Below are 17,170 nucleotides of genomic sequence, written 5' to 3'. Positions count from 1 at the left end.
ATCATGGCTTCATTACCTTCAGCAGCCATGTAATAGCCACCATCAATTGACAAGATCTAGAATATGACCATTGGAGAGGGTAGATCAATATAGAATGGAGATTATTGTTGGAAGAGAGAAGGCCAAGGAGTTGTTAGGTAAGTTACATTGAAGTCACCAAGAGTATGATGGAAGTGACAGAGAGAAAAACAGTGAACTGCGTTCTAAAATCTTTAGTGACTAAAGAAAAAATGTCCCTACCAAGGAGGAATAGCAAGCAGGTGGTATAATTCAGTAGCAGATGCTACATAGAAACCAGAATTTTACCAGAAGTGGTAAAGAGGAGTAAGGAGGAGACCCATATCACCTTCAGGTTCTGGGGTGTATGAGAAGAAAGCTAGCACTTAAGAGGTGAACTGGAAGCGGAGTCCTCAGGAAAGCCAGGTTTCCGTTAGAGCAACAAAGTAAAGAGACTTTTTAGAAGAGGGTGCTGCACAGTTCTCTGCCAGAGTGCTACCTGGTTGTTTTGTCCCTTTATCTTTCTTTGGATTCCTTACTTACCATTGACCTGGTTTTCATTGACATGATACTGGGCAGCATGGGCTATCAATAGTCATTCAATCAACAAGTTATGCAGAAAGCTGGGAACTGCTGTGACAGGCATGATACTCACTGTTGCCCTTACAGTGAGTCCTTATCATGGTTTTATTACCTTGAGCAGCCATGCAATAGCCACTACAAATTGCCAAATGATCCATAAAGTATATTGCTCTTATGTTATAGTCATTGCATTGCTTCTTATTGGGGCAAGGATGAATAAATTTTTTTAAAGTTGGAGAACTCGCAAAGCTATCTTGCAGTTAAGACATTACCCTAAAAATGTTACGTAGCTTATAGCTTTAGATAGTTAAGGCAAGGAAAGGGGGTATCTGTCATGTACCACATCAGGGATTCTCATTAAAGAAGCTTCTAAATATATAGTCAGTCAACTCCTCTAATACCGTTATGACCTTTCAGCTTTCTGTGGTCTGTCAGTGTTCTTGTCATGGAAGAGGTCTGGTTTAATGTGAATTAAATCTCTTGATAGAATTAGGGCTGAAGGATAATTAGCATTTGATTTCATGATTAGCTTATTTTTATGAAATTTACGTGGACCACATGGACTCGCTCAGAGACATCTGGCAGTCTGCTGTGTCTCCCCCTCTATAAGCAGGGAGCCCTGAGTGTGGTTGCACAGGGCTGCAGTTAATGGGTTAGGATAACCAGCATTGAGCTGTCAATGTGAACATACTGCTCTGACAGATGCCTCTTTCTAGGGTTAGTTCAAGAGAAGATGAAAGAGACCTCAACTAAGAAATGTTTCTTATACTCTTTGGTTTATGTTCTGTTTCAGTGATGACAGTATGGGTTATCAGTATCCATTCACTCTACGAGTTGTGCAGAAAGATGGGAACTCCTGTGCTTGGTGCCCATGGTATAGGTAAAGTGACCTTCTGCAAAAGAAAAATTTTAGAATTGCAGCTTCAGATATTATACCCTTTTCATAACGTTTCCAGTTTCTAGAAGTAATAATGAATAATGAAAAGCTTGAAATAAACTTAGGAATTCTTCATTCATCTCTTCCGTGAGGTCAATAGCTAAGTTTTGCTCTTGAGATTTAGCTGGTTTTGTAAACTCTACAATCCTCATCAAATTCATAGTTTATGACTAACATTTATCATTCTATACCTTCTGCTCCTTAGATATAAATCAGTTTAGCAATTCTGAGCCCAGTAAGACATAGTCTATTTACTAGACCTTGCTGGAAGTCTATTTTTGGTTTTTAGAAGAGTTATGGAGTTTGATTGGCCATTACTGTCCCAGCTTGGAAAATGCCTGAGTACTGAAGTCAGCCTTCAGAGAACTGTAATAGGCTTTAGCAAACTGAGTCTGTATAGGCCTTGGAACCATGGCCTTTGTCATGGTTCCCTCCCCGCCCCCATAAATTTTTATATATATTTATTTAATGTGCCATTTTACAAACAAGGAAATAGGCATGGTTATGCCAGATAAATTGTCCTACCTCCAAGCATTTAATAACTGAATTTAGAATTTCTTGAGGGTGTATGGTCTCAGATAGTCAATTCCCATATCATTTATTTGCCATAAAGTCCGCATATTCATGTGGATTTACAAATGGTTATCAAGTACCTTGAAAAACCAAAGATTTGAGAAGTGATAAGCAGGATTCCCTGAAATAATAATAATTACTAGTACATATTCATGCATTTATCAGTCTGAAGTTAGAAGCCCATGACAAATTGGGATGCCCAAGAAGGAAAGTAGAGAAGTAGAAAGGGGGACTTCCCTGGTGGCGTAGTGGTTAGGAGTTCGCCTGCCAATGCAGGGGACATGGGTTTGAGCCCTGGTCCTAGAAGATCCCACATGCCGCACGGCAGCTAAGTCTGTGCGCCACAACTACTGAGTCTGCGCGCTCTAGAGCCCGCGAGCCACAACTACTGAGCCCATGTGCCACAACTACTGAAGCCCGTGCACCTAGGACCCATGCTCCACAACAAGAGACGCCACTGCAGTAAGAAGCCCGCGCATTGCAGTGAAGAGTAGCCCCCCCCAACGCAATTAGAGAAAGCCCGCAGGCAGCAACAAAGACCCAACGCAGCCATAAATAAATAAACAAATTTGTTTTCAAAAAAAAGAGAAGAAGTAGAAAGGGAGAGTTTTGGGGGTTCTTTGTGTTGTTTGGCCACGCCCCACAGCTTGCAGGATCTTAGTTCCCCTACCAGGGATTCAACCCAGGCCGTGGCAGTGAAAGCGACAAGTCCTAACCACTGGACCTCCAGGGAATTCCCGGGGAGAATATTTCTGATAAAGAAAATTTAGATCCCTTCATAATTACTCTTTCCTCAGTAGATCTTTTTTCCCCCTTTAGATTTTGCAGGGGCTGTAAAATTGATTGTGGGGAAGACAGAGCTTTCATTGGAAATGCCTATATCGCTGTGGATTGGGACCCCACGGCCCTTCACCTCCGCTATCAAACATCACAGGAAAGGGTAAGTACTCAAAGCCATCGTAAGATGGTGGTTTTCTTATGTAAAATTTTTCCCAGCTTAACTGTATCATGCCATTTCTATTTTCAGACAGTTTAAAAACAGCTAGAAAAACATTCATTGGCATTCTCTGTGGCACTTAAATATATTAACATGATTATGTGGATGTTTCAGTTTTCCCACTTGTAGAGTTAATTGTATTGGGGCATTGAATTTCAAAAATGTTAATAATAAGTAAATCTTGAAACAAAACTTTGGACATAATTAAGAAGTTATATTCTCTGGCCATGACATATCAAGCATGCCAGTCTCTCTGCCTGTTTATTAATTATTATTGAAGCTGCAGCATTTGGTAACCACTATTACTTAGCCCAAGTGCATTCCAGGGCTATAGCTGCTACCTTTAATGGGCACAGTGATCAGAAAATTAGAGAAAGAACTGAATGTTTCAAGACACCTAAGAGTACATCTCCATGCCTGTTCTTCACACTTAGCCTTCCTCTACTGCCACTCTGGCTGGAGCAGTCATTAAACTTTGAAAATGTAACTTCCAAAAGAATACTACCTCCATATCTAAAAATGTTTGCTAAATATTGTTTGAAGAGTAGATTGACTAGATAGCTTGTGTGTAGAGATATGAAGAATCTGGTGGAGATGTAAAAGCAACAGAATCAAAGGAGTTGTTTTAGTCACAGGAAGAGTAGTAGTGGCTTTTGCATTTATATGATTCTTTTTTTTTTTTTGCTGTACGCGGGCCTCTCACTGTTGTGGCCTCTCCCATTGCGGAGCACAGGCTCCGGCCCGTGCAGGCTCAGCGGCCATGGCTCACGGGTCCAGCCGCTCCGTGGCATGTGGGATCCTCCCGGACCGGGGCACGAACCCGTGTCCCCTGCATCGGCAGGCGGACTCTCAACCACTGCGCCGCCACCAGGGAAGCCCATTTATATGATTCTTGATGGAAATTTCCTTCACTGTTTCTTAAGGCATTCCCTTTAGATAAGTTAGTAACGAAAATTAACTTTTCTGTCTTTTTTTTCTTTTTAAGTATAATTGACTTATAATGTTGTGTTTCTGGTGTACAGCAAAGTGATTCTGTTATACATAAGTATATATTCTTTTTTATATTCTTTTCCATTATGGTTTATTACAGGTTACTGATTATAGTTCCCTGTGCTATATAATAGGATCTTGTTGTTTATCCATTCGCATATATAATGCACATATAATAGTTCTCGTCTGCTAATCCCAAACTCCCAATCCAACCCTCCCCGACCCCTTGGCAACCACAAGTCTGTTCTCTATGGACTTTTCTGTCTTTTTGTGCTATTGAGGAGTGGGGGAACTCCAGTTCCAGACCAAATTCCCTATTTGGATCCCTAAATACGCCCCCACACACCGTAAGGCTCTCACTAGCCAAGGATGAGTACTATTTGTGGATACTTGGCCAAATGAAGGATCATTGGGCTAAAGGTAGCTGAAGAGAAGTAGATGTTTTGGCAGATTATGCTCACTGTAGCAAGGTAATTCAATAACCTCAACCATGGTTACTTTAAAGAGGGAAAATTTTAGCAATTGAAAGAAAGATTCTTAAATCTTCATCAGCACAAAATCCAACAGGACATTATTGTGACAAGATACTCCTGTCAAAGATGAAAAATTATTTGGCTGTAAATCTCTTTCCCTTTTTAACAAGCCCAGTGTGCAATCTGAAAAACTCTGGAGGACATCCTGCTTTATAGGAAGAGGGACCTACGTGACCTGTTAAATCTCATCCCACTTCCATTTTCAGTGATGCTCTTAGGATACCATGGAAACCAAGCTGCTATTGCGATATCCTTCCTTTCTGGGGAATGGGGCCACATGACTAATTTCTTCCTACATGTGGTTTCTGCATGTGCTTGGAGAGTCACGTAGACAAAGGAGATTCAAAATTGAGATTGTTGCCTGTATGTTTTATGGTTTTTATTCCAGTAATTCCCCTTTTAAGAATTTATCCTAGGGAAATACTCTGTGATTTGTTGACAGATTTCATCTTAGCATTTGTTAGAATAGTAAAAAATTAGAAGCAACTTGTATTTGTCCCACATTAGAGGCATGTGGTATAGAAATTGGATAAAATATTATGCAGCCATTGAAAATGCTGGCTACCAGGAGTTTTTCCCGACATACATAGAGATGCTTATGATGTCTTGTAAAGTTTTTTATAAAGCAAGATATAAAATTGAAAAAAAAGACATAAAATTGCATACACTGAAAAATCTCTTCGTATAAAAAAAAGGGCAGAAGAAAATCTGCCAATATTTTGACAGTTTGCCTTTATATTAAGAGTATAAAAGGTTTCCTGCCTTCTTACATTTTTCACTGCTTTCCAGAATTTCTACATGAATGTTTTATTTGGTAAGGAGGGAAAAATATAGGCAATTGTGCTTATTCTTTTTACTTTTCCCGTTTGGACCTCATATTCCTTAGTAAAAAATTAAACTAGATAACTTCTCAGATCTCCCTCTTTTTCTAATAGTCTTATAATGTATGAAAGCTTATTATTTCATTCCTTTATGTTTTGGGCTAAGGATGAGCTTTCAAGCAACTTAGATTTAAAAAAAAGAAGGAAGAGGGTGCCAATAATAATTTAGACTATTTGAATAATTGTAGAGGATCTGGGAATGGATCCCAAGAGGTAAAGGGAATCTTTGTCATTTAGGGAAATTTTATTAATAAATAAAAATTATTTTTGTCCACAGATATGTTTTTCATCCATCTCCTTCCTCCCTGTCTCCATCCAGCTCTATAGCCTGTGTGTTCTATAGAAAATATAGTCAATAAAAATCAACATTCTTTACTTAGTTACTATAATTTGTGGTTGGCCATAAGGCATCCCTGGTAGAGGTAATAATACAGATAATGTTTAACTGGCTGTGAGAAAAGAGACAGTACTATATTTAATACACCTCTTTTTCTACTCTGATTCTAACCACCATGATACAGCATGTTTCCTTTTGAAGCATGTCAGTTTTTCCCTTGGATGACCAGCCCTAAAAATGATGAGAGTTAATATCAGAAAAGAAGTCAAGGTCAAGCCAGATTTTCCTTCCGGAAAAAAAAGAGATTTCCTCTAAGTTCCCCTTTTTAAATAAGCTCCTTAGAAATGGATGGTGATGCAATGCTAAAACTCTTCATTGCATAATCAACCCCAACCTTGATAGTTTATAAAAACATTTGACAGCCTGTGACTCAGCCATCTTCTCACGTAGGGAAAAAGTCACACCTGAAAATCTGTTCTAAACTGTGAGCTCAGGAAGGAAAACTTGAGGGAAATTGTCTCAGGCAGAGAGAACCAATTCACCTCCGGAAGGAAGGAGTAATAAGTGGAGTGAGGGACCTGTATGTGACCTTTGTCAAAAAGAGAGGCATTCATTGTCGTCCATGTCCTCCCGGCCCCACCCTGCGATTTGATCCCTGTGGAGTCTCTCACGGTCATTCGTAGTCATGCTATGTATGCCTCACCTGCCGTGGTTCTTGATTGCTTAGTAAGTGGCAGCCAAGAATTGGAGAGGGAAAAATCCTTCCTTTCTGTTGCATTCTAGGCCCCTCCTTGTCTCCTTCCTCCTGATTCCCACGCCACTTCCAACATACATCCTTGCACATCTACCCCCCTTTGCTCTCTCCTTCCTCATATTTACCTCCTCCTTGCTTCAAAGCCTAGCATGCTGGTTAACAGGAACCACAGAGGTTTGGGCAGGTATTAGGGGTCTTCTCAGCAAAATCAGGCTTTTTTGAGCTTGCTGTTCCTTTTATTGCCATCTCAGATAGAAAGGCACCAAGAGGCAGGAGACAGATAACAATACACATGGTATTTTGATAACTCTGTGTTACTTGGCACCAATATGCAAATGAGTTGTAGCCTGTGAGTTTTAATGCCCTGGGGGTTGTCCTCTTAAGGTGAGCTTTTCTGTATCCTTTCTTATTTAATCCAGATCTGGCATCTGTGTTTCAGTGATATTATTTCTCCTAGCCTCTGTAAAGCCTGCAGCATACTAATAATGTTCTGTGTCCCTGTTAAAAAATAAATGGCCTGGGCTTCCCTGGTGTTGCAGTGGTTGAGAGTCCGCCTGCCGATGCAGGGGACACGGGTTCGTGCCCCGGTCTGGGAGGATCCCACATGCTGTGGAGCGGCTGGGCCCGTGGGCCATGGCCGCTGGGCCTGCGCGTCCGGAGCATGTGCTCCGCAACGGGAGAGGCCACAGCAGTGAGAGGCCCGCGTACCGCAAATACATAAATAAATAAATGGCCTAATCTCAACACCCTGCCTTGAGAGCCAGTCCACATGTAAGCTGTTTTAGGATTTCAAATTGTAAAATAAACAGGCAATTCCTTGTTTGTTTTTGTCATTTGGAAGCATGCAGAAATTTTTCCCCAAAAAGCTGTGGTCATATAAATAGAAATTTGATCAAGGATGTTATTGATGTTATATTTGTGAATAAATGTACAAATGCCCTATTTGCTCAGACTCTAGTTTGGGTTGTATTTTTTTCCTCATGTAAAGTAAATGAGGATGATGCATAGCAAGTGACCATTTTAAACCCCCTCCCTCCCACCCACCCCTTCTCCCGTTCCTCCTGTCCCCTCCACCTGCAGGTTGTAGATGAGCACGAGAGTGTGGAGCAGAGTCGGCGAGCACAAGCTGAACCCATCAACCTGGACAGCTGCCTGCGTGCTTTCACCAGTGAGGAGGAGCTGGGGGAAAATGAGATGTACTACTGCTCCAAGTGTAAGACCCACTGCTTGGCAACCAAGAAACTAGATCTCTGGAGGCTCCCCCCCATTCTGGTATGTTACAGTCCCACCTCTGAGAGAGCAAGAGTCTAGCTTGAAGGAAAGAAGTGGGGAACAAATAAGAGTTTTTGAGAATAAGACCCTTCCTGCAGCAGTGTTTAAAACACATTTGCTGTTGCACACAGAGATGAATTGTACTACAGATATTTGCTAGTTTTGTATCCTAAAGAGCATACAGCCTAGAAGGGGAGAGAAGTCATATAGACCAGTAACTGCATTAAGTGCAATATATGAGAAGTGCCACGAGTGGTACAACCTGGTGAATTTGAACTTCAGGAAAAGGTGAAAGCACTCCTGGCTCTAGGGAGAGAGGAAGCTTTAGGCTTGTGCTTTATGGACTACAGAAGAGAACAGAGGCTGAACCTCCAATCCCGCTGTGCTTCATCACATGGCCACAACACGCTGCTGAATTAAATGTGAAGGCACAAGTGCACTGGGGCTTACATATTCTTTCTGATTTGATGTACTTCTGCCTTCTCCATTCATGGATTAGGAGACTCACCTGTTGCTTGTCAAGAAAGTTTGAGGTGTCAGTTCTTCCTATTCATTTAAGAAAGTTTTTTCCTTAAGGGAGGAAATCATATCAAATGTGAGGCACTGGTGTATTTTAACCAGACCTTGTGTGTATTTTTTTATTCATATCTTCTTCCTACTACTCTGTGAGACTGTGAATGTAGACCAGAACAACTTTCCAGGGAAGGATGCACAAGAAATTACTAATGCTGATTAGCTAGCTCGAGGGATGGGAAGCAGAGCACAGGGACAGGCTTGGGAACAGGTAGGTGGGAAGGGGGAAGTTTTTTTTTTTTTAATTGAGGTATAGTTAACATGGAATTAAATTCATAGATTTTAAATGTCTAGTTTGATGAGTTTGACAGTTATATATACTCATGTAACCATCACATAAAACATATCATGAAGTATTGGCATTTGTAAAACTATGTTTTTGAGGTCTTTAAAGAATAATGAGGAATAGATGTTATATTGAGAGCTTGGTGGGCTTCTGTTAAATCCACACACCAGCATCCCCCTTAGAAAGGGGTTCTCTTTATATAAACAGTAAATTATTAAGCATTTAGGGTAGAGGGAGCCACCCAAATATCTGTGCCCACAGTAGAGAGCATAATACTGCGTAAGGCTAGAGGAATTCATTGCTCTTGAAAAGAAAAAGAGAAGGGAGATTCTTATGCTCTTCAGGACAGTGAAACTCCGTGGTTGCAACCAAAGGATGTGGTAAGAAGGAAGAGGCCTCCTATTGGAGACTCGGTAAGTTTCATCTGTAAAAAACGCCTCCATTTTTCTTCAAAACATTCAGTATATAGTATTCTATCCTCATGAGTGTGTTTATGAATGGATCTTCTGTGATATTGGAGAGAAGTAAAGGTCACATGTGTCACAAGCCCAGAGAACATGCAAGTATAGGCTCCTAGGATATTGAAGGAAATTAGGAGGATTACCATGTTAGTCATATAGCTAAAGGGCAGTGGCCTGACCGTTAACTATGTTACATAATAAAATATATTCTTCTGGGGGAAAAAAAGTTATGTTATATTTTTGGAACATTTACGTGTATTAGACTTGGGGATTTTTAATGTGTATTTTGTATCTTCAGAACTCTTTAATGCAAGTGTTTTCTATTCTTCTCCAGATTATTCATCTTAAACGATTTCAATTTGTAAATGGGCGATGGATAAAATCACAGAAAATTGTTAAATTTCCTCGTGAGAGTTTTGACCCTAGTGCTTTTTTGGTGCCGAGAGACCCAGCTCTCTGTCAGCGTAAACCACTCACACCCCAGGGGGACGACCTCTCTGAGCCCAGGGTTCTGGCAGGAGAGGTGAGGAAAATGGATGCTCAGAACTCAGCTGGGGAAGCCAACATGCTCCTGAGCAAGAGCCCATCCTCACTCAGCGCGAACGTCATCTGTAGCCCTAAAGGTGAGGAGGCCTGGGGGACTTCACAGAGCCCAGACATCACTCTGCAAGGGCTCTCCAGGGATCCCTCTAGGCTGCGTGTTTCCCTGTTTTCCACTCTGGAGCAACAGCTTGGTTGTACAGGAACCTGTCTGAAATGTGACTTTTAGCAAGAAGTACAGCCTCGTTAAATCTATTTTCTCATTCATATAATGAAGATAATACTAAGTTCACAGAGTGAGAAATTGATACATCAAGAGTAATGCACTTTAGGACTTCCCTGGGTCCAGTTGTTAAGACTTAGCGCTTCCAGTGCAGCGGGCACGGGTTCAGTCCCTGGTCAGGGAACTAAGATCCCACATGCCGTACTGCGTAGCCAAAAAAAACCCAAAAAACAAACAAAACATTTAAAAAAAGAAAAAGAGTAAAGAACTTTACATAGAGCCTGACATTTGGTGATCACGAATGATAGTTGTCATCCTTGTTCCCTTACAGCAGGGGTTCTCAATATATAGTCTGAGAACCCCTAGAGAGTCCCTGAGACCCCTTCTGGAGGATCAGAACTGTTTTCATAAAAATACTAAGTATTTGGGGGTTCCCTTGTGATCCAGTTGTTAGGACTCAGCGCTTTCTCTGCTGTGGCCCAAGTTTCAATCCCTGGTCAGGAAACTAAGATTCCACAAGCCACGCAGCAAGGCAACAAAAAAAGAAAAAGGAAGGGGCTTTCCTGGTGGCACAGTGGTTGAGAGTCCGCCTGCCGATGCAGGGGACACGGGTTCATGCCCTGGTCCAGGAGGAGCCTACATGCCGCGGAGCGGCTGGGCCCGTGAGCCATGGCCGCTGAGCCTGCACGTCCGCAGCCTCTGCTCCGCAGCGGGAGAGGCCACAACGGTGAGAGGCCCGCATATCACAAAAAAAAAAAAGAAAAAGGAAAAAATACTAAGTATTTGCCTTTCCACTCTCATTCTCTCACAAGCGGAGTCAGAGCCAATAATACGTGTGATATTGTCAGTGAAATATATGCTTGTGTGGGGCTTCCCTGGTGGTGCAGGGGACACGGGTTTGAGCCCTGGTCCGGGAAGATCCCACATGCCAAGGAGCAACTAAGCCCGTGCACCACAACTACTGAACCTGCAATCTAGAGCCCGAGAGCCACAATTACTGAGCCCGCATGCCACAACTACTGAAGCCCGCATGCCTAGAGCCTGTGCTCCGCAACAAGAGAAGCCACCGCAATAAGAAGCCAGCACACTGCAAAGAAGAGTAGCTCCCGCTTACCGCAACTAGAGAAAGCCTGCGTGCAGCAACAAAGACCCAATGCAACCAAAAATTAATTAATTAATTTAAAAAAGAAAGAAAAATATATGCTTGTATATTGTGTTTTTCAAATTCCTCAGTTTTAATTTCTAGTATGGTAAATATTGATAGATAGAACTTACATAAACAAAAGTTCTAGAGGTCCTCAACAATTTTTAAGGGTATATAAGGGGGTGGGTTGCTATTTATGGCCCACTACTTTACAGGATTGTTGTGAGAGGTAGAGATAATAGAGTTCCCAATATCATGCCTAGCAATAGTAAGTGCTTAATAATTGGTGATCGTATTTTTTAATCTAATTTTACAAAGAAGAAGAATATGTATTTGTAAGACTCCTTAGTCTAATATTGTTTTGAACTGAATCTGTCCTAAATCATCTTTCTGCTATTTGCTAAGTCTGTACTTAGTTGTACTTCACAGTTTCAGGACATTGCTGCCTTGAGGGGTTTGGTGTTGAGGAAGACAAGAATGTAACTTACTGTCCACATAATAGGAATAAAGAGTAGCCAGTCAGGACGCCCCTGTCTTTCCCTTTATGTGTACGCTTGTGAAGTTGACTTCATAGTTAGCATTTGGTGGCTGGTTTAACTTGTGGCATTTGGATTTATCTTTTCTTCCCGTTCACAGGTTCACCTTCTTTATCAAGAAAAAGTGGAACCAGCTGTCCCTCCAGCAAAAACAGCAGCCCTAACAGCAGCCCTCGGACTATAGGGAGGAGCAAAGGGAGGCTCCGGCTACCCCAGATCGGCAGCAAAAATAAACTGTCAAGTAGCAAGGAGAACTTGGATGCCAGCAAAGAGAACGGGGCTGGGCAAGTTTGTGAGCTGGCTGATGCCTTGAGCCGAGGGCACATGCTGGGGGGCAGCCAGCCTGAGCTGGTCACCCCACAGGACCATGAAGTAGCTTTGGCCAATGGCTTCCTTTATGAGCATGAGGCATGTGGCAATGGCTACAGCAATGGTCAGTTTGAAAACCACAGTGAAGAAGACAGCACCGATGACCAAAGAGAAGATATTCATGTTAAGCCTATTTATAATCTATATGCAATTTCGGTAAGTGGTTTGTTGTATGTATTCAGAATGATCTGCACTTTCAGGAGTTTGTTTGCTCATCTTCATTCATTCATTCATTCATCATTTTTTCAGGGCCTGCTTATTTGCTGGTCATTGAGCTTGGTGATAGACAAAGTTAGCAGTAGATATCTTGGCCTTTTGGGTAGAATCCAAGATGCTCGCAGTGTAATAAAGGGAACAGTCGTGTAATCATTATAACCGGAATCACAGGTTCAAGTCATTCACAATTGTGTGTTTCTAAGGAATTTTTGCTTTCCAAAAATAATTACAACAATAAAATGGTAAGATTCAGAGTTTTAAAATTTTCAGTTTTCCTCTTTGATTTGTTTTTGGAAGAAGGAAAACACTTTTTTTTCCCAAAAGTGTTTTCCTGATTGGATCCTAGTACTGTGCCCTGTCAACTACTAATATACCTCCACTTTCTTCTCTCTTATAGTGCCATTCAGGAATTCTGGGCGGGGGCCATTACGTCACTTATGCCAAAAACCCAAACAGCAGGTGGTACTGTTACAATGACAGCAGCTGTAAGGTAAATATCCCCAATCTTTGAATAAAAGAAACAAATGTCAACAGAACTGGAGGACATTTGTTGAAATAATGAACTTTCTCCTGAATAGAAAATAGTTATTGCTATTAGAATCAGGAAAAAAGAAAAAAAAAATTCCTCTAAGGGGGAATCAGTATATAGATGCCTTCAGTATAAAGGAATAAAAGTGATATGCAGGGAATTCCCTGGCACTCCAGTGGTTGGGACTCGACGCCTTCACTGCGAGGCCCCGGGTTTGATCCCTGGTTGGGGTGGGGGGTTATGCAGAGCAGAGAATGAAAACAATGAAGAGGAAGAAGGTATTGGTTATAAGAAAAATTTCTTATCTTTTGAGCTAGTAGAATTTGATGGGTTGTTTTGTTTCATTTTTGTCATTCTTTTGACTTGTCTATGATATGAATATTTTCCCCAAAAAATCAAACATTGAAAATAATGGGCCTTATTTTTTAGGGGCAGGTATGAGACAGCCAAAATATTAAGCTGATTGGAAGCAATTAGGTTTAGTAATTAAAGAGGGTTGGTCCTCCCTTCCCTGGTGAGGATTAAGAGCCAGCATAGTGATGGCTTTTTAGTTAAAGCCTTTCTTGCTCCTTCAGGAACTTCACCCTGATGAAATTGACACCGACTCTGCCTACATTCTTTTCTATGAGCAGCAGGGGATAGACTATGCACAATTTCTGCCAAAGATTGACGGCAAAAAGATGGCAGACACAAGCAGCATGGACGAAGACTTTGAGTCTGATTACAAAAAGTACTGTGTGTTACAGTAAAGCTACCACTCTGGCTGCTAGACAGGCTAGTGATGAGGGAGATGACTCCCTGTAGCTGACATAGGGCAAAAGCGTCACTGAAAGGCAAGCTAAATGTGTAGTTATTTTATCCTGTGACCCTGAAGCACAAAATAAAAATCCTAATTAAAATAGCAGTTAACATAACAGTAGTAATAATTTTGTTTGGAAGTGTCTCACTCGAGCTCCCTGGTAGAGAACTTTCAGGCAGAGCCCACCATTAGCCTGTAAACAAAAGGGTTTGGCACCAGCCACCTGGGACCAAATAAGAACTAAGTTGTGCTTGTCCAGATATGAACAAACATGTAGCAAGTATAGTTTACCAATAATCATAACAAAATACTAAGAATTTCCTTGGAGTCAAAGTAAAACAAAAAATTGTAGTGTTGTCTAGGGACGACATGACATGCTACCTCCTTTTTCCTGAAGTTTTATTCCACTGTAGTGACTGACACATGGAGAAAGCAAGATCACGAAGGCGTGCGAAGGATTCTTACAGCATGGACACAGATTTTTCGATTTACTTTTTAAACCATTTTCCCACTCTTTCTATGTCTTTATTGCTTTTTGTTTTTGTTGTTGTGTTTGTGTTTGAGACACAACCAATCACTGGTGGTAGCAGAGGCATATATAAGTGGTAAGTCTGAAAGGGAGACTCTCTTAAGAGTTGTGTGCCTTCTACCCAGGGCCTTGGTTGGGAGACCCTGCAGGAAAAAAAAAAAAAAGCGTCCTGGGAGATGCAGCTAAAATAAAATAACCCTCCAGATAGAGACGGCCTACTCTGAGGATACTTCAAGAGCCCTCAAAAATGTTTACCACCACTGCTGAGTGTGGGAGGGGAGTTGCCAAAATTTGCACCATCTTTACATGCACTGTTGCACAGAGAGCTTCTGAGAGGGAAAGTGGCAACAAAGCTAGATGGTATTTTACAATTAGTGGTGGTTTGTTCGTTTCTTTGTTTTGCACTTTAAAGAAAGAATACGTGCAAATAAACTTTTCAGAACTTGTTCATATTTGATGGCTATAAGGGCTATAAGTTAACTTAATTGGGGTATTTTCCCTCATCATATTAAATTTAACAACAAAACACATCCCAAACATTGATAGTGTATAAGTATTTTTAATGAAATTGGTGGTTTTAGGAAGTAAACTTTTGTTTGCATGTCCATATACTTTTTTTATTTTGGTGTTTGTCCTTTTTATTTTATTTTTTTTTACATTTCACAGTAGTGGTCATCAAAAGTTATGTTTCTTTGCTCACTTCATTTTTTCCTTCAATAATTCAAGACTGGAACAAAAGTATATAAATGTTATTTATTTCAGGCAACATTTTTTTCCTGTGTTGTTTTTAAATATGTATTCGAAGTAAATATTTCACTTTTCTTTCAGTCTTTTTTTATTCATCTGGACCTTGGAAGCTGATTCTCATTAATTGTCAGATTCCATTATCCTTCCTTCCTCATAGATAGTAGGTACCAATGTAATTAAGCATTTGTGTTCTGATATCTGAGGTCGGTTGCTATCCAGTTCTCCTCAGAGCATTTGGAAAAGTTGTCATAAATGGCTATCTAAGTTGAAACCCTATTCAGAAGAAGCCTATAATTGCAGGTAGGAAGGAGTGGCCTAAATGGTATAATGTGATAAAGTCAAACAAAATACAGACTTTATAGTTTCATGATTTTCAGTGTATAAAATCTGTCCATTCCTAACTGGACAAGTCCCACGAAAAAGTGGAAGATTTTAAAGAATTTCCTTACAGATGTTTTATTTAAGCAGGTAGCACAATCTACTAATGTTGTTTGATCTGTGTTGGTTATATTGGTTGTAATTAATTTTTTTAATTCATGATTAGCAGAAAATTTATTAAATTAACTAACTACATTCACTTTGTAAATTACTGTATAAAACTTGTTGACAATGCACTGACTTTAGAAAGATGTTAATGTACATAAATAGAGTGTAAATAAAATAGTGTTGATGTACTGAAATATGAACTGTATAAAAAAGTATTGGTAATTGTATATGGAGTGTAACTGTTTATCTGTAACTATTATCCAAACAAATTAAATACTGTGGATGCATCTATGTGCTGTTTTTCCTCTATACAAGTAAACACAAAAAAGTCAAATTCTTTAGCCTTCCTCTCTGTGACCCTGTTTTAATTCTCCTAACTTGAATAATACCTACCTGATTTACAGAGTTGGAGGTTCTGTCTCTGAGGGAATGCAAGCTGTGTTGAAGGTAGAACAAGATACCTGCAGTGACCGGATAAATTGAATTAAATTTGGCCCACATCCCTGTTAGGAAATTGCTTCGAAGGCGTTGAAGGGGTTGGGGAGAAGGGTGGCTTGCTGGTTTGGAACTGAGAATTGATGAAGGAGGTTTCTCAATAGTTTTCCTGCAGATTAAGAGATAAGGTGAAGAAGAGGCCAACTTCTTATTTGTATAATGCCTTGAGATGATCCTGGATTTCTAGGGGGCTCTGAGAAACCAGGGATATCCCTGGTTGTCGTTCTGGGAGATCTCCAGGGAGGCAGTTGACAGTGTTGAGAAGAGTCGAAGATTTAGAGTTGTGGGTCCTTCACATTCAATCCTATCTATTTACCTTTAAAATCAGAATACCTACTTCTGGGGCTTATATTAAGTAAATGAAGTATATAAATGCCTGACACAGTTTCTTGGGAAGTGCTCAATGAATGTGAAATCCTACCCCCATGAGATCAGTCCTATACAAGGAGGTTTTTGTATTTCCTTGCCATACTGACACTAAAAGAATTTGATAGCTCACCGCTTACATTCTCCAAAAAACAGGAATACACATTAAAAATGTATAGAATGAAACATGTTGAATCAGCAGCAATAGTAGCTTGTTTAAGGAAACGAACAAACAGAAAAAGGATGAGAAAAGTCATCAGAAATGAAGCACGGCTTCCAAAGTGCAGTCTGTGTCTCTGGCTTTTTAAAAGACAGCCTCGAATATCTTCATCTTTGTATCTCAGACATTGTTCCTGGCACATGGAAGGTAAATAATATATAAAATAAATAATATTTTAATGAAAAAAAAAAGACAATCTTGAAAAGAAACAACATATAGAGATGGGCAGGCATTTTATTTCTGGTTCCTGAATGGCCCTGTAAATTGAGAGTGGTCATCAGCCTCTCTGGCTAAGGCAGTTCAACGTGGAATCTCCCTTCCACTTGGTGGCATTGCTCACTTATGGGTTCTTTTCTTAGTTGTAGATACCATTGAATTGGAGCAAGTAGATGAATTGCCACATTTTCTCCAACTATTTTAAAGGTTGACTATAGAATTTTACTAGGCTAGAGCCAGAATGTGCAGCTTAGGGAACAGAGATCCCAGCTTTCCTTGATGATGTACCACCAGGTTTCTTAGTATTGAAATCAGAAGGTCAGAAACACGCCTACGTCTGTGATCAGAGACCCATACGTGATAGAGCAATAAAAAGAGGCTGACTTTAGGTTTGCCAAACTTCCTACCAGTGGAAAGCAAGGTAGTAAATAAGAGTGCAGGAGTTGCAAACTCAGAGACCTATAGGGACCAGGTTGGGAACAGAGTGTAAGAGAAGCTGGTCCAGCTGTGGATGAGAATGGGGAATAGTGGTGAGTTGTAGGGCACACATCCTTCTAAAGGCTCCATTTGTTGCCATGCAGG

At 40.6% G+C, this 17,170-nt stretch overlaps 1 protein-coding gene across 2 annotated transcripts in view; it reads left to right on the top strand.

The window, feature by feature from the left end:
- The window catches only part of USP32 (ubiquitin specific peptidase 32), a 198,092-nt gene extending 182,460 nt beyond the window's left edge, over positions 1-15,632 (top strand). For both annotated transcript variants that reach the window (XM_030881837.2, XM_030881838.3), the window contains exons 28-34: positions 1,373-1,459; positions 2,909-3,029; positions 7,662-7,853; positions 9,508-9,796; positions 11,717-12,141; positions 12,599-12,691; positions 13,306-15,632. In XM_030881837.2, the coding sequence (XP_030737697.1) occupies positions 1,373-1,459; positions 2,909-3,029; positions 7,662-7,853; positions 9,508-9,796; positions 11,717-12,141; positions 12,599-12,691; positions 13,306-13,479 (1,381 nt within the window). In that variant the 3' untranslated portion in view covers positions 13,480-15,632. The remainder of the gene's footprint in view (positions 1-1,372; positions 1,460-2,908; positions 3,030-7,661; positions 7,854-9,507; positions 9,797-11,716; positions 12,142-12,598; positions 12,692-13,305) is intronic.
- The last annotated feature ends 1,538 nt before the right edge of the window (positions 15,633-17,170 follow it).

The sequence above is a fragment of the Globicephala melas genome, chromosome 20, assembly GCF_963455315.2.
Source record: "Globicephala melas chromosome 20, mGloMel1.2, whole genome shotgun sequence".
Taxonomy (NCBI): Eukaryota; Metazoa; Chordata; class Mammalia; order Artiodactyla; family Delphinidae; genus Globicephala; species Globicephala melas.
This window is presented reverse-complemented; position numbering and strand designations above follow the sequence as displayed.